The sequence below is a fragment of the Aegilops tauschii genome, chromosome 2 (genome assembly GCF_002575655.3).
Source record: "Aegilops tauschii subsp. strangulata cultivar AL8/78 chromosome 2, Aet v6.0, whole genome shotgun sequence".
NCBI classification, from domain to species: Eukaryota; Viridiplantae; Streptophyta; class Magnoliopsida; order Poales; family Poaceae; genus Aegilops; species Aegilops tauschii.
The window spans coordinates 6,647,596-6,665,263 of NC_053036.3; the positions used below are offsets into that span (position 1 = coordinate 6,647,596).

The 17,668-nt window shown below is 43.4% G+C and overlaps 2 protein-coding genes, 1 long non-coding RNA gene and 1 pseudogene across 3 annotated transcripts; 3 read left to right on the forward strand and 1 right to left on the reverse strand.

Moving 5' to 3' along the window:
* Positions 1–1,104: 1,104 nt before the first annotated feature.
* On the reverse strand, positions 1,105–4,032 carry LOC109751213 (uncharacterized). The gene is made up of 3 exons (XR_002230053.4): positions 3,587–4,032; positions 1,968–2,325; positions 1,105–1,416 (listed from the first exon to the last, which is right to left on the reverse strand). It is a non-coding gene; the product is annotated as an uncharacterized lncRNA (long non-coding RNA).
* Positions 4,033–6,140: 2,108 nt separating this feature from the next.
* LOC141040590 (uncharacterized) lies at positions 6,141–9,057 on the forward strand. The gene has a single exon (XM_073506704.1). It carries the CDS (start codon positions 6,163–6,165, stop codon positions 9,055–9,057), a length of 2,895 nt encoding a protein of 964 aa, XP_073362805.1. The 5' UTR covers positions 6,141–6,162.
* Positions 9,058–9,418: 361 nt separating this feature from the next.
* On the forward strand, positions 9,419–12,879 carry LOC141040591 (uncharacterized). The gene is made up of 3 exons (XM_073506705.1): positions 9,419–9,424; positions 9,970–12,379; positions 12,503–12,879. The coding sequence occupies exons 1-3, from the start codon at positions 9,419–9,421 to the stop codon at positions 12,877–12,879; spliced, it is 2,793 nt and encodes a 930-aa protein (XP_073362806.1).
* Positions 12,880–14,167: 1,288 nt separating this feature from the next.
* Positions 14,168–17,338, forward strand: LOC141040592 (uncharacterized; annotated as a pseudogene).
* The last annotated feature ends 330 nt before the right edge of the window (positions 17,339–17,668 follow it).

Below are 17,668 nucleotides of genomic sequence, written 5' to 3' on the forward strand. Positions count from 1 at the left end.
CTCGCCACCAAAACAATGAGAAAAAACAAAAGGAGAGGAAACCGCGTGTCCCTAGGTGGACCGATCAAAGAAAAAAGATGCCAAACAGAAGAAACATTGACACGAACAATACAGCAAAGGCGAACCCCACCCGAAAGGCCAAAACAGAGACGGCGAGCTGGCCGTCAATGGGCTGCATGCTCATTGAGGCCGGAGAAGAAGGCACGCTACACATGCGTGCAAGAAGCGAGAGAGGCAGGAGACGCGTTCGACCGTCACCGGCTAGAACGGGCAAAGATCGCCCAGGAATAGCATGTGCAAGGCATAATGTGCACGCCATCCGACGTGTGACATAAATCAATGAACTTATAACAAGACACAACCTCCTTAAGGAACAGATCGAGCCACCCTCGGCGCAACATTCGAATATGGCTCGATGCTAGCCAGCCGGCAAGGCCACCGCCGCACCCCTATCCGGATAGCCCTCTCCGACCACCTGGTTCGTGGTTGGCAAGAGCGAGGCAACCTGTCAAGAGGCAATGGGCACTGATAGACGGACCTAGCCTTGACAATCGCGCGTCGTGCCGACCATGGCCGGTTGACCCTATCCAGCCACCCGGTGAAGCCCAGCTGGATCGATCGCACGTAACATCCTAGACCAAGCTAAGAAGGACGGCTCGCACGAGCAAACAATCCCCTCAAAGGTGGGTGTAGCCACTACAACAGGACCCATCATATAGCAACGCATTTTTCCGTATCTAAATGTCCATATATGCGTTGCTAGCGTCTTTACCAACGGTTTTGGATGCGTAGCCTTATCCAGTGTTGCTAGCGCATAATGCAACGGTTATACTTCCGTTGGTAAAAGAAACCGTTGCAAGAGTACAACACATAAAACCGACTTTTACAACACTCATATACGTTGGTGGTTAATGTCGAGGAATTCAAATCTCATCTACAGGATTTCAAATCCCATTGCTTGGCCACAAAGAATTTGCAATGCTTCAGGTGTTTTACATATAAAATGTGAATAATATTTTATATATTTCCAGTAATTAAATTAATGCCCCACATAATGATGATAAGTATGTATATCAAGTCAGAAGAAAAAATATACGCACGACAGGAAGAAATCATATATTGAAAACAACTGTGGGATTACAATAGTTGATATTACAGGAGGAATAACATCCAAATGTGATGCATAACCTGAATATTCTCTTGACAGCAAAACTTAAACTGAAATCATCCATCAACATCCCTACAACTTAAACTAAAACTTAACCAAGGAACATCATCCAACAGGAAAAGCATCCCTACAACTAAACTAAAACTGAGAACAGTCATCATCGTCTTCATCGTGAACCGGGAACATCATCATCATCATTGCAGTATACTTGCCACGCACCCATATAATCATCCGTATATCTTTTGAATCTACAAACAAAATAACAAAATGAACTGTTAATACACAATGCATTGACATGATGCAAATAGTGATGGGTTGCCCAGCAAATAGGAAACATTACTTCTTACAATGGGTCATTACTTTCGAAACATTGGTTGCCTGCCTAGATTACAACTATTACAAAGAAAAGTTGTGACCTGAAAGTATTCCCTTACAACTCAATATACTACCTCAGGTCACAAAACAAACATAAACAGACTCGGAGAAAAATAAACAGATGTGGTTGTGGCCTAAAAGCAAGCCACTAATAACATAGTACCTACTTAGTTGACGGATTAAAAGCATAATAGACACTGCTTGTATGGAACAGTGCAAGCGACATAATGGGAAATTCAGCAATTTACAAACCATGACAGCAAGAGTTCATGAGGGTAATTCAGCAATTTATGAATCAAAGTGGTATGAGCTCAGTGGTCACTTTAGCAATGTACAAATCAAAAAGGCAAGAGCATCTAAGAAGAACATTACTTGCATTTCCATCTTCGCAAACAGTTAACATATGGAGATCGCAGACAGTTACCAGAACTATGACTACGAACACTGCTGTATCTTGGACAAATCTACTCGCAGCTCCAGCCGTCCGTGATGTCGCCTCCATCTCGGCAGTGCTGGAACGGATAAGTGCGGCGCCTCACATTAAATTACACACAACAATAGGTACACAATTGGTGAGATAGGAGTACATAAATAGTTGAATAAGAGCAGAAAAGAAGGCTGAAAAATGGTTAGAGCTAATCTAAGCAATAAAGGAATAAATAAATAATCACCTCAACGGAAATAGTCTTAGTTGAAGGTAAAACTTAATGATGTACTATGAATGTAGACACTGGCACATTGAAAACCACCGAATGGCATTGAGTATTTCTTTCTTCGGAAACCTGCGCACAAACAAACAGTGAGCCTCTATTTAATGAATGACTAATATGATGATTAACAGTGAGCTGCTGCCGGTGTATATGTGCGTGTGCTTGCTGCAAGCTTTAGTATATGAATGTTTGCACATGAACATGCATAAAGCTCAGGTGTGGGTTGCATCTAAGTGGGGTATTGGGATTCAGTTTTTTTTACACTATGATGTACAGCGGTAGTAGATAAGTATCTTTTTTAGATTAGTAGATAAGTACTTGGTATAGATGAATCCTTTGCATTGACTTGACCCAATTGCATATATAATAACTGCATGCTATGAGAGCAGTGGCGGAGCGTGACCAAAACACAACAGGGGGCCAAATCCATCTAAAAACACACAATATGCATGAAAAAGCTACTCATCATAGAACAAGTGTAAGCGATAATTTGTAGGGATCCCATAATTATATGACTAAACAATATGTCGTTTCCATTGTTGCTATATATCTAAATCAGGAATTTATAATGCATCAAATTTTCCAGCATTTAACCGATGCAGTGAACATCTATATGAATAAATTATCATCACACCTCGCTTCTCAGTTACTCTCTCCGTTCCAATCAAAAAATAGGACATACATTTCTGTAGTAAACTAACCAAGCGATTAGCCAGGCAAGCACGAAGCACCAACCAGCAGTGTCCAAGGCGTTTGGTTTCAATCAACAAGGAGCCGCAACCCAGCAAGAGGATTAAGGTCCAGTGCGCACAAGTGCTGGTGCGTCATCCGTCCGGCGTGGTGGCTTGCCGGCGTCAGCGTCATGCAGCTCCAAGCCTCCGACCGATAAGAAGGGGATAGACAAGTCGATAAAGAGGAGGAGCCAAGGAGGTCATCAGACGAACGGACGAGTTCGCAATGGTCGGTCGCTCAAATCATGTCAGCGGAGGATGGTTCACAATAGCTGTGGCCTGGTAGTGATCTAGCCCTGCAGGAGCAGTCTATCGGAGCCGTGGAGAATCGGGGATGGACGCTGTTCCTAGACTGCTACTGGGCATTATCTCCTGGGCTGTGCTAAAGTAGTGAATAAACTTTGTATAAAATTCTTTTTGTAATTTTGGAAGGGAGGTCGTGGCCCAGTTTCGCCTCCACTACCCTCCTCCAGTGTATGAGAGGACAATCACATAACCAAATGACAAAGAAAATGTGTACTGTCTTATTTATCAGTGTTCTGAATCATATCAACAGCATCAAAGCAACATCATAGAAGAAACAATGTGGATTATTAATTCACCTGCTCACTAAACACAAAGATGTACGTGCTTTCCCCAACAGGTCCACGTCCACTAGTATTTGCGCTGGACGTGAAAGCCACCATTAGCAAGCTACTACCTCCACCTGAATAACCTGACCATCAGACTCCCAAAAAGTGTGAAATTGCAACAAAAACTTTGATTAGTAACTCATCAAAACTGCAATACAGAGATCTATTAAGACTGGATCCCTCTTTAAATATTGTAACTCTTGTAATAGACTATTTAACATGGGGTCCGCATATAAGAAGTAGTGCTTCTCTACATAAAAAAATAGAAAGGATTAACGACTCATCTACCAAGGATGGATGAGTTAGCACTTAGCAGCGTATAAGAATTTTTAAAAATTTGATGCTCCATTGATATCTAATAATTACTAATTTAATAGAGTAGCAATCAGTGCATAAATGTAAATCAATGGAGATCGGAAGTCAGTCTATAGGCCTATCAGTGTTCGTCAATGAATTGCACAAGGGTCAAACTTTTTTGACAGGGATTAGCAGCAATAGAATGGGGGGGGGGGGGGGAGGGGGGTATACCGAGACGTCTCAGGAGAAGAGAAGAACAGAGGTCAGAGAAAAGGGAAGGGAGAGAGGCCAAAGCCAGGGGAGGGGATTCACTCACCGGACGAGACGACGCCATGGCCACCGGCACCTGAGCCGACGCCCGAAGCCCTAGCCATCGGGGAAAGGTCGCGGCCGGGTGGGCTTTGGTGGCCGCTACCGCCGGATCTAGCCGCATGGAAGGGCGCCACGGTGTGAGGGGACGTCGGGCTGTGCTTCGCGATGGCGGGATTCGCCGGACATCGCCTGAATCAGCCGCCGCAGGTGGCGCAATGAGGAGTCACATCAAGAGAGAGAGATGGGATGTGAGAGGGATAAGTGGGTGGGTGGGTGATGCGGCGGATCCGGTAGCCTCCGGAGCTGCGAGGTGGGAGGAGGGCAGGGGAGGGCCGGCGGCAAGGGGGAGAGGAGGGTGATGAGGCGGTTGGTGGCGGCGACTTGGGAGAGAGGAGGGGCATCGGGGGATCTGTTTCTCGCGCATTCCTCTCTCCTTCCCTGTTTTTTTTGGTATATGTCCCACGATAGGGTCAAAGAGATGTAAATCTGCATTCTGCAACGCATACGTGCAACCTTTCATATGTGTATCTATTATGAATTTTACAACCTATAGCTAAAATGTTGTAGAATGTGGGTTGCTTTATAAGGGGTATTCTTGTAGTGAGCCCACCCCTCTCGCCAACGGCCCCCACGACCTGGATCCATGCGTGAGCCGCCGCCGCAAGCACCACGAACGGCCCACCTGTCGGGACCGAACCGCCTGGCGTGGGCGAGGAGGCCGACATGCAAGTCCGCCCTCCCCGTCTCGTGTGAGGCAACACGCGAGAGTACCATCGCCAACGCGTCCGCCGACGCCCAATGATGGTGGCCCCGGGCACGCCCCACGGTCCACCCAGTCAGGTCGCCCGGGCACGCGGAGAGCCCCTGAGATGCCGTCACGACACTCCAACCGAAAATGGATGGTGTGAAGGCTCGACAGTTCCATCGCGGGCATGCCCGATGCTGCCCAATGACATAGGCCCCGGGCGCGCCCCCATGGTCCACCCATCATGGACACTCCAGCTGGGTCGCCCGGGTGCAAGCTGTCCTGGTAGATCAGATGGCTCGAAGCTGCCCCGAGAGGCCCCCGTGGCTGCTCTCCCCGGCAACGGGTGGCCAAGAGGCTCTCTTTCCCCGAGCCCAGGAAGGCGGATACTCCAGCATTCTTTATTGCTACTGTTATTTGATAAAAACTACCTTCACGTTAAAAAATGTTGACAGGTTAAAATCTTTGAGAAACTCTGGGTGTTTTTTTAGGACAATATTGTGTGTAACTCACGAGAAAATCCGGGTCTTTGTTTTGTACAATAAACTGACGTCTGGTTTAATTCTTTGAGAAAGCTTGAAGGTACTTATGGTCAATATTGCTTGAGCTTTGCTAGAATTAGATTATTTCTATCCTTAATTTTCGGCCACCAGAGTAGCTTTAGCATCAGGAACGGTCAACATGAGGTCACAGTTTGGGACGAGCGCACTCAGGTTTATTTACAGATGGTTCAAGCTTAGTGCACTTGTACCTGTCATTCTACCCCCTTGAAAATCATGAGCACAGGGAGATCTTTTCGTTGAATCCAATGCTCACCTTTTCTTTCTTTGGTGGTTTCTTATGCAGGGACAACAAAGGGAAAGATATACACGCGAAACACGTACGTCGCCTTTTGTTTTTAAACTCCTCAAAGCTCACTACTTTGCAGACCTTTGCCTCGACCAGTAGAAAAGCTTAAAGCCTCCAGTCCAAAATTCTAGGGTTAATTTACAAAGAACGTCCAGAACCAGAAATTACTTGGACACGGTTTCCACGCTAAGACGAGGCGACATTATTTCCGTAAAATTAGGACCCTTGCGTCCAGTCGTACACGGAGTCAAATGGGCGGTCTACCTACCATGAAACTGCATATAAGGTGAAGTTTCGCACAGTTTCGGAGGCATACACCAAGACCCAAGCTCCAACCACAGCCATGCGACTAGTCATGGAGAACTCCCCTCTCCTACGCTTCATCTCACTCACTGTCCCACTAGCCACGTTTCTCCAGGCAATGGCAGTGCCGTCCCTCCAAGAACAAGCAGGGGCTCTCCTTGCCTGGAAAGACACACTAGAAAGCCACCCTGCCCAGCTTCAATCCTGGGGAATGGGAAACAACTCTAAGCGGCCCTGCAGCTGGTACGGCATCGAGTGCAGCAAGCATCAAGCAAGTCACCAAGAGGTGATCACCAAGATCTCTCTACGTGGGCTGCGGCTGAGAGGGGAGCTCGACGCCCTCAACTTCACGGCGTTGGCGACCCTGACGAGCATCCAACTCTCGCACAACAGGCTCACCGGGAGGATCCCTCCCGGCATTGTGTCACTCAGAGACCTCCGGTTCCTGCTTCTTCAACGCAATCAGATAAGGGGCCCTTTATCACCTGCTTTAGCATCATTGAAAAAACTACGGTGCTTAATGCTCCAGCAGAATGAACTCTCTGGTGAAATACCAAGGCAAATAGGAGAGCTAGAAAATCTTGTGACACTTAAGTTATCAATCAATAACTTGTCTGGTCCCATCCCCAGTGAACTAGGCTACCTAAAGAAGCTTGTCAGGTTAGATTTTGTCCACAACAACCTCATAGGCTCCATTCCAAGAGATGTAGGGAATCTCACTAAACTCACCATCTTGTACCTTGCTGGAAATTATTTATCTGGATATCTTCCTCGAGAACTAGGTTACTTGGTGAATTTACGAGAGTTGTCCCTTCAAGAAAATGAACTCATGGGTTCCATCCCTGATACCTTTGGGAGTCTAAATAATCTCACTCAATTGTATATCTGGGACAACAAACTTTTTGGGCATATTCCTCCAGAACTAGGTTACCTGGTGAATTTAGAAGAGTTAGATCTTAGCAGCAACGAACTCATTGGTTCCATACCTAATACCTTTGGGAGTTTGGTTAAACTCACTGGCTTGTACCTAAGGGATAACCAACTTTCTGGATTTATTCCTCGAGAGATAGGTTACCTGGTGAAACTAGAAGAACTGTATATCAGTAATAACACAATCATGGGTTCCATCCCGGATACCTTTGGAAACTTGACTAAGCTCACTACCTTGCAACTCAGTGAGAATCAATTGTTTGGACATGTCCCTCAAGAAATCGGCAACTTAACGAATCTTGAGAAACTCGAGTTCTCCAATAACTACCTCTCCGGTCCTCTGCCACCCAATTTGTGCATTAGTGGCCGGCTCAAGAATTTAACTGCGGAAGATAACTACCTGAATGGAACTCTGCCATCAAGCTTGTTAAACTGTAGAAGCCTAGTCAGAGTTCGTCTTGAAATGAATCAACTAGAAGGAGATATTTCTGAGATGGGAGCTCATCCAAATCTAGTGTACATAGACATGAGGTCAAATAAACTATTTGGTCAATTATCTTGCAAATGGGGGGAGTCTCGTAAACTTAACAAGTTAAGTATCTCAAACAACAACATCACAGGTAAAATACCCGCAAGTATGGGGCAAATGTTTCAACTACAGATACTTGATCTTTCATCAAACAAGCTTGAGGGAGAGATTCCAAGTGAACTGGGAAAACTTAAAAAGTTGTTCTACCTGAGCCTCGCAGATAATTCACTCCATGGAAGCATACCACAAGAAATTTGGTCCCTGTCTAGTTTGGAGTTTTTGGATTTTTCGTCAAATTACCTAAGTGGTTTGGTACAAGGATCAATTGAGAATTGTTTGATGCTTCGCTCATTTAATTTGAGACACAATAACTTCAAAGGAAGCATTCCTCCTATTCTAGGGGCATTGCACAACTTACAAGACAAGTTGGATTTAAGTGATAATTCATTTGTTGGGGCAATACCAAGCCAACTTAGTGATCTGACCATGCTAGAAACTTTGAATCTTTCAAACAATGTACTTACTGGCTTGATCCCGTCATCATTTAAGGGAATGGAAAGCTTGACATTGATTGATTTATCTTATAATGAATTAGAAGGGCCAGTACCAGAGAGTAAGCTCTTCCGAGGAGCTCCAATCCAATGGTTCATGCATAATAATATGATATGTGGTGTTGTGAAAGGATTGCCCCCTTGTAGTAGTGCAACTCAGAATGGAGGGAAAATGAAAAGATACAAAACACTTGCACTAGCCATGGTTACTACTACGATATGTCTTGTTCTTGTTGTATCTATATTGGTGTTCCGACATGAGAGGAACAAATCAAAGTCAATTGTCAATTCTAGAGTTACACAAGAAAAATTATTCTCTATTTGGAGTTTTGATGGGGAAAATGTGTTCAAGAAAATTGTGGAAGCAACCAACAATTTTAGTGAGACACATTGCATAGGGACCGGGGGATACGGGTCTGTCTACAAAGCTAGAGTTTCAACATGTGAAATATTTGCGGTGAAGAAGATACATACGATACAAGATGATTGTTATGTCAACGAGGCAATGTTCAATTCTGAAATAGAGGCATTGGTGTGGATTCGACATCGAAACATCGTTAAGCTATTTGGGTATTGTTCATCTAGACAAGGAAGGTTCCTTATCTATGAATATATGGAGAGAGGAGATTTAGCAGAAATATTGAGATCCAATGCAAGAGCAATCGAGTTAGATTGGAGAAGGCGGATACATATTGTACTGGACGTGATTCATGCTTTGGCATACATGCATCATGATTGTTCGTCACCAGTAGTCCACAGAGATATAACGAGCAACAACATTTTGCTTGATGTGGAATTTCGAGCTTGCATTTCTGACTTCGGTACTGCTAAAATTCTCGATATTGATGGCCAGAATATAACAAGGCTTGCGGGGACAAAAGGCTATCTTGCCCCAGGTAAACAAAAATCAAAACTTAACAACTAGTTTTGTGAATGTGATGTATTGTGATCATTATGATGAACTTTGATCAATTTACTTGCAACACATACATATGCTAATTAGATTATAATAATTGCAGAGCTAGCATATACAGACAATGTGACAGAGAAATGTGATCTATATAGCTTTGGAGTGCTTGTTTTGGAGTTATTTGCAGGATGCCATCCAGGCGATTTGCTCTCATCCCTCTCGTTGAGAACCAAAAATAATGATGTTTACTTAAAGGATCTGCTGGACTTGAGGCTCGTGCTACCAGATGCCGCAACCACTAGAGAAATACACTCCATGCTCAGTGTTGCAGTTCAATGCCTTGAGCCGAGCCCATCACGCAGGCCAACGGCACGGCATGCCAGTGAGGAGTTATCCACGATTAAAGCATGTGCAAATCATATTGATTTTATACATGCTAGGCTCATCATTCCTACACAGTAGTGCCTATGTCTATGGATGACGTGATTGTGCCATGTAATTTCTTCTATACCAGCTACGTACTTCCTTGGAAAGCATAGTGAACTTGAACTAATGTAAGCATCTTAGTACCATAATTAAACTAGTGTATAATTCTTGTTAATATTATACAATGCAGGATGTAGGGTTTTACCTCATGACGAGGGCCCGAACCTGGGTAAAACATCGTGTCCCTACTTCTCCTGTAACCATCTAGCTCAGATCACCAAGCTTGGGACCCCCTACCTGAGATCTGCCAGTTTTAGCACCGACACTACTCTAATCCATATGCAAACGTTGTTCCTACATAGATCAACATAGACCATAGAAATCTGGCATAGATAACATATAAACATAATCTGATTGGACATAGAAACTTAACACAATCCGATCGAAAAGTGCCTGCCACCCGAGTTCATCACTTAACGATTTAATATGAATTAAAATTAGAGGCTGATTTCACCACTTCCTTGCCGGACGCTTCCCCTTGGACTCTCTGGTGAAATACCAAGGCAAATAGGAGAGCTAGAAAATCTTGTGACACTTAAGTTATCAATCAACAACTTGTCTGGTCCCATCCCCAGTGAACTAGGCTACCTAAAGAAGCTTGTCAGGTTAGATTTTTTCCACAACAACCTCATAGGCTCCATTCCAAGAGATTTAGGGAATCTCACTAAACTCACCATCTTGTACCTTACTGGAAATTATTTATCTGGATATCTTCCTCGAGAACTATGTTACCTGGTGAATTTACGAGAGCTGTCCCTTGATGCAAATGAACTCACGGGTTCCATCCCTGATACCTTTGGGAGTCTAGTTAACCTCACTTGCTTGTATCTCTGGGATAACAAACTTTTTGGGCATATTCCTGTAGAACTAGGTTACCTGGTGAATTTAGAAGACTTAGATCTTAGCAGCAACAAACTCACTGGTTCCATCCCTAATACCTTTGGGAGTTTGGTTAAACTCACTGGCTTGTACCTAAGGGATAACCAACTTTCTGGATTTATTCCTCGAGAAATAGGTTACCTGGTGAAACTAGAAGAACTGTATATCAGTAATAACACAATCATGGGTTCCATCCCGGATACCTTTGGAAACTTGACTAAGCTCACTACCTTGCAACTCAGTGAGAATCAATTGTTTGGACATGTCCCTCAAGAAATCGGCAACTTAACGAATCTTGAGAAACTCGAGTTCTCCAATAACTACCTCTCCGGTCCTCTGCCACCCAATTTGTGCATTAGTGGTCGGCTCAAGAATTTTACTGCAGAAGTTAACTACCTGAATGGACCTTTGCCATCAAGCTTGTTAAACTGTAGAAGCCTTGTCAGAGTTCGTCTTGAAATGAATCAACTAGAAGGAGATATTTCTGAGATGGGAGCCCATCCAAATCTAGTGTACTTAGATATGAAATCAAATAAACTGTTTGGTCAATTATCTTATAAATGGGGAGAGTCTCGTAAGCTTAACAAGCTAAGTATCTCAAACAACAACATCACAGGTAAAATACCCGCAAGTATGGGGCAAATGTTTCAACTACAGATACTTGATCTTTCATCAAACAAGCTTGAGGGAGAGATTCCAAGTGAACTGGGAAAACTTAAAAAGTTGTTCTACCCGAGCCTCGCAGATAATTCACTCCATGGAAGCATACCACAAGAAATTTGGTCCCTGTCTAGTTTGGAGTTTTTGGATTTTTCCTCAAATTACCTAAGTGGTTTGGTACAAGGATCAATTGAGAATTGTTTGATGCTTCACTCATTTAATTTGAGACACAATAACTTCAAAGGAAGCATTCCTCCTATTCTAGGGGCATTGCACAACTTACAAGACAAGTTGGATTTAAGTGATAATTCATTTGTTGGGGCAATACCAAGCCAACTTAGTGATCTGACCATGCTAGAAACTTTGAATCTTTCAAACAATGTACTTACTGGCTTGATCCCGTCATCATTTAAGGGAATGGAAAGCTTGACATTGATTGATTTATCTTATAATGAATTAGAAGGGCCAGTACCAGAGAGTAAGCTCTTCCGAGGAGCTCCAATCCAATGGTTCATGCATAATAATATGATATGTGGTGTTGTGAAAGGATTGCCCCCTTGTAGTAGTGCAACTCAGAATGGAGGGAAAATGAAAGGATACAAAACACTTGCACTAGCCATGGTTACTACTACGATATGTCTTGTTCTTGTTGTATCTATATTGGTGTTCCGACATGAGAGGAACAAATCAAAGTCAATTGTCAATTCTAGAGTTACACAAGAAAAATTATTCTCTATTTGGAGTTTTGATGGGGAAAATGTGTTCAAGAAAATTGTGGAAGCAACCAACAATTTTAGTGAGACACATTGCATAGGGACCGGGGGATACGGGTCTGTCTACAAAGCTAGAGTTTCAACATGTGAAATATTTGCGGTGAAGAAGATACATACGATACAAGATGATTGTTATGTCAACGAGGCAATGTTCAATTCTGAAATAGAGGCATTGGTGTGGATTCGACATCGAAACATCGTTAAGCTATTTGGGTATTGTTCATCTAGACAAGGAAGGTTCCTTATCTATGAATATATGGAGAGAGGCGACTTAGCAGAAATATTGAGATCCAATGCAAGAGCAATCGAGTTAGATTGGAGAAGGCGGATACATATTGTACTGGACGTGATTCATGCTTTGGCATACATGCATCATGATTGTTCGTCACCAGTAGTCCACAGAGATATAACGAGCAACAACATTTTGCTTGATGTGGAATTTCGAGCTTGCATTTCTGACTTCGGTACTGCTAAAATTCTCGATATTGATGGCCAGAATATAACAAGGCTTGCGGGGACAAAAGGCTATCTTGCCCCAGGTAAACAAAAATCAAAACTTAACAACTAGTTTTGTGAATGTGATGTATTGTGATCATTATGATGAACTTTGATCAATTTACTTGCAACACATACATATGCTAATTAGATTATAATAATTGCAGAGCTAGCATATACAGACAATGTGACAGAGAAATGTGATCTATATAGCTTTGGAGTGCTTGTTTTGGAGTTATTTGCAGGATGCCATCCAGGCGATTTGCTCTCATCCCTCTCGTTGAGAACCAAAAATAATGATGTTTACTTAAAGGATCTGCTGGACTTGAGGCTCGTGCTACCAGATGCCGCAACCACTAGAGAAATACACTCCATGCTCAGTGTTGCAGTTCAATGCCTTGAGCCAAGTCCATCACGCAGGCCAACGGCACGGCATGCCAGTGAGGAGTTATCCACGATTAAAGCATGTGCAAATCATATTGATTTTATACATGCTAGGCTCATCATTCCTACACAGGAGTGCCTATGTCTATGGATGACGTGATTGTGCCATGTAATTTCTTCTATACCAGCTACGTACTTCCTTGGAAAGCATAGTGAACTTGAACTAATGTAAGCATCTTAGTACCATAATTAAACTAGTGTATAATTCTTGTTAATATTATACAATGCAGGATGTAGGGTTTTACCTCATGACGAGGGCCCGAACCTGGGTAAAACATCGTGCCCCTACTTCTCCTGTAACCATCTAGCTCAGATCACCAAGCTTGGGACCCCCTACCTGAGATCTGCCAGTTTTAGCACCGACACTACTCTAATCCATATGCAAACGTTGTTCCTACATAGATCAACATAGAGCGTATAAATCTGGCATAGATAACATATAAATATAATCTGATTGGACATAGAAACTTAACATAATCCGATCGAAAAGTGCCTGCCACCCGAGTTCATCACTTAACGATTTAATATGAATTAAAATTAGAGGCTGATTTCACCACTTCCTTGCCGGACGCTTCCCCTTGGGGTCTCGGTGGCTGGACTCGGCGTAGGCGTCGGTGTCCCCGGGCGCGTCACCATCATCATCGCTGTTCGAAGCGGAGGAGGACGACGATATGAAGATGCCCGCCATGTGCCAGGCGGCGCGGGTCTGCTCCCCTCGGAGCCGTACTCCTTTCTTCGCCGTCGTCGCTGGCTGCATCGCCAACCACTCCTACTCCTGGAGCGCCATGCGGAGCACCTGGCATTTTGCGGCAATGACGACGGGCGCCCGTCTCTGCGGAAGTGTAGGAGCAATATCTATGTCTTCTACAGTCCTTTTTTTGGCATGAATATACGATGGAAGCAATATCTGTATATGCATGACTCTGCTGGTTTTTTCAGAAATGATCGTTTTTTTTAACAGCAATCTGCAAGCACAGTGAGCGTGCTACAACATGATCGTGTCCACTAAATATATACATTTGTGAAACATGTCGGCAAGCCGTATTTCCTTTGAATAGTATCTGAAGCTCAATATCAAGTGCCCATGTCTAACCTTCCGTGGAGTCCAACTTTTCAGCTGGAATCAAACAGATCATTGGCACCCATCAAGTCCAACTTTTCAGCAGGAATCAGACTTTTTTTGCCTTTCCTTGGACCTCGGCGGACGACCTGTCCTGATCGCACGTGCTATAATATGATTGGCGTACACGCAGCAAACGAGGACCAACGTAGCGTCTCGAGCCGTATGTCGGTATGTGTAGCTGTCTCAAGACTCAAGAGTCGTGCGTGGGAAGAACACCCATGAGAATGCTACATGGATCATCATGAAACAAATATAAGATGACTCCATGACGTTCACAGGGACAAACCAAGAAGTAACTCCTACCATGCAAGTCATGGAGACCTCCCCTCTCCTCCAACTCATCTCACTCGCTCTCCTACTAGCCTGGTTTCCACCAGCCAGGGCTTTTGTGCCGTCACTGCTGGAAGAGCAAGCAGTAGCCCTCCTCGCAAGCCACCCAGCCCAGCTGCAATCCTGGGGAAGGGGAAACAGCGGTACATCTCCGTGCAGCTGGCATGGCATCAAGTGCAGCACCGGCAAGCTTGAGGCAAGGAACCAGGAGGTGGTCACCGAGATCTCTCTCCCGGGGCTGCGGCTGAGAGGGGAGCTCGATCAGCACCCTCAACTTCACGGCGTTGTGTACTCTTACGAGTATCCACCTCTCCAGCAATCAGATAAGGGGCTCCTTTCCACCCGCTTTAGCATCATCCTTCCCTAACCTGTGGCACCTAATGCTCAGGAGAATGAGCTTTCTGGTGAAAGACCATGGCAAATAAAACACCTAGAGAGTCTAGTGGGGCTTGGCTTGTCAGCCAATCACTTATCTGGTCCCATCCCCACTGAACTAGGCTACCTACAGAAACTAGTTACGGTAGATTTTACCAGCAACAACCTCACAGGCCGTATTCCAAGAAGTTTAGGGAATTTCACTAAACTCACTATCTTGTACCTTGGTGGTAACAAATTATCTGGATATATCCCTCAAGAACTAGGTCATCTCTTGAATTTGCAAGAGTTGTCTCTTAGGCAAAATAACCTCACTGGTTCCATTCCAAATACTTTTCGGGGTTTGATTAACCTCACTGCCTTGTACCTATGGGGTAACCAACTTTCTGGGCATATTCCTCCAGAACTAGGTTACCTTGTAAGTCTGGAAATATTAGATCTTAACTCCAACAAGCTCAAGGGTTCCATCCCCGATACCTTTGGGAGTCTGAATAACTTCACTGTTTTGTATCTATGGGATAATCAACTTTCCGGCAAGTTCCTCGAGAACTAGGTGACCTACTGAATCTTGAAGATTTGGATCCTAACAAGACCAATTCATGGGATCCATTCCCCCTAGATTTGGGAATTTGACTAAGCTCACAACATTGTACGTCCACCGTAATAAATTCTCAGGATATCTTCCTCGAGAACTAGGTTACTTGGTTTACAAATGTTGGATCTTAGCGCCAACAAACTCATGGGTTCCATCCCCGATTCCTTTGGTGGCCTAATTAACCTCAGTGGCCTGTATCTATGGGATAACCAACTTTCCGGGCATGTTCCTCGAGAACTAGGTTACCTCGTGAATCTAGAAAATTTGGAACTTAACAAGAACCAACTTTCTGGGCGTATTCCTTGAGAACTAGGTAATTAACCTGGCAAAAATAATCTTGTAGGTTCCATTCTCAACTTCTTTGGAAATTCCAGTAAGCTCACTACCATGTTCCTTGCTAGTAATCAGTTCTTAGGATGTCTTCCACAAGAAATAGGTTTGCTGGTGAATTTACAACGTCTGGATCTTAGCACAAACAAATTGATAGGCTCTATCCCCAATATCTTTGGAAATTTGACAAAGCTCACCACCTTGCAACTCAGTTACAATCAATTCTCCGGAGAAGCTCCTCGAGAAATTGGCACCTTAATGGATCTCGAGCTATTGCAGTTGGATGGTAACAATATATCTGGTCCTTTGCCACCTGACTTGTGCGCTGGAGGGCGGTTGAAGAATTTAACTGGATCTGATAATAATCTGAATGGACAACTTCCATCAAGTTTGATACATTGCCGAACCCTAGTCAGAGTTCGTATTGAAAGGAATCAGATAGAGGGAGATATCTCTGCTTTAGGAGTTCATCCTAATCTGGTGTATATGGATATGAGCTCGAATAAACTGTTTGGTCAATTATCTTATAACTAGGGGCAATGTCATAATCTTACGATGCTAGCATCTCAAACAACAACCTTACGGGGAGGATACCCGCATGTATGGGGAGACTATCTCAGATAGGGCTTCTTGACCTTTCATCAAACAAGCTTGAAGGATATATTCCAAATGAACTAGGAAATCTAAGAAGGGTATTCCGTTTGAGCCTCGTGGATAATTTTCTCCACGGAAGCATTCCACAAGAAATTGGGGCACTATCCAATCTGAAGTTGTTGGATTTGTCATCAAATAACTTGAGTGGTTTGATGCAAGGATCAATTGAGAATTTCTTAAAACTGCTCTCATTGAATTTAAGTCACAATAACTTCAAAGGAAATATCCCTATCATGCTACAGTTATTGCGCAACTTACATATCACGTTGGACTTGAGTGATAATTCATTTATTGGGGCAATACCAAGCGAACTTAGTGGTCTGATCATGCTAGATACTTTGAATCTTTCACACAATGAACTTAGTGGCTCCATCCTGTCATCATTTCAGAGTATGGAAAGCCTGACAACCATTGATGTATCTTACAATGAATTGGTAGGACCAGTCCCAAAGAGTAAGCTCTTCCAAGGAGCTCCACTGAAGTGGTTTATGCATAATAAGATGTTATGTGGTGTAGTGAAAGGATTGGCTCCATGTAGTAGTGTAACTGAAATTGGGGGAAGAAGGAAAGGACACAAAACACTTGTAGTAGTAGTGGTTGCTACTCTGATATTCCTTGGGCTTGTTGTAGTGATATTGATGTTCCGACATGAAAGCAAGAAACCCAAGGAAATTAACACAATTAATGTAACTCAAAGAAAAGGCCTTCTCTATTTGGAGTTTTGATGGGGGAAATGTATATAAGCAAATTGTTGAAGCTACCAACAATTTCAGCGACGTACATTGCATAGGAACAGGGGGACATGGATATGTCTACAAAGCTACACTTGCAACATCTGAAATATTTGCAGTGAGGAAGATCCAAATGATTGAAGATGACTGTTGCATGAATGAGTCATTGTTCAATCGTGAAATCGAGGCATTGGTACAGATTCTTCATCAAAACATTGTAAAACTATTTGGATATTATTCCTCTAGTCAAGGAAGGTTTCTTATCTACGAATATATGGATAGAGGAAACTTGGCAGAAACACTAAGGGTCGATGAAAGGGCAGTTGGATTGGACTGGAGTAGGCGGGTAAATATTGTGCTGGATGTGATTCATGCTTTGGCATACATGCATAATGATTGTTCGGCACCAATAGTCCACAGAGATATAACAAGCAACAACATTTTGCTTGATATGGAATTTAGGGCTTGCATCTCTGACATTGGTACAGCTAAAATTCTCAATATTGATGACCAAAATCTCACAAGGCTCGCTGGGACGAAAGGCTATATAGCTCCAGGTAAACAAAAATAATCAAACGTTATCAAATACTTTTGCAGTTTTAGTAGTACATATGTTCGTTTTGATGTATTGTCATCATTTTCATAACAAATTAACTTTTGATATGCACTAATTATTTCATATAAATTCCAGAGCTAGCATACATTGAGAATGTGACAGAGAAGTGTAATGTATACAGTTTTGGAGTACTTG

Coding starts and splice junctions, on each gene's coding strand:
- LOC141040590 (XM_073506704.1), top strand. CDS start 6,163: ATGCGACTAGTCATGGAGAACTCCCCTCTCCTACGCTTCATCTCACTC.
- LOC141040591 (XM_073506705.1), top strand. Junction 12,380..12,502: donor AAAAGGCTATCTTGCCCCAG/GTAAACAAAAAT, acceptor TAATAATTGCAG/AGCTAGCATATACAGACAAT.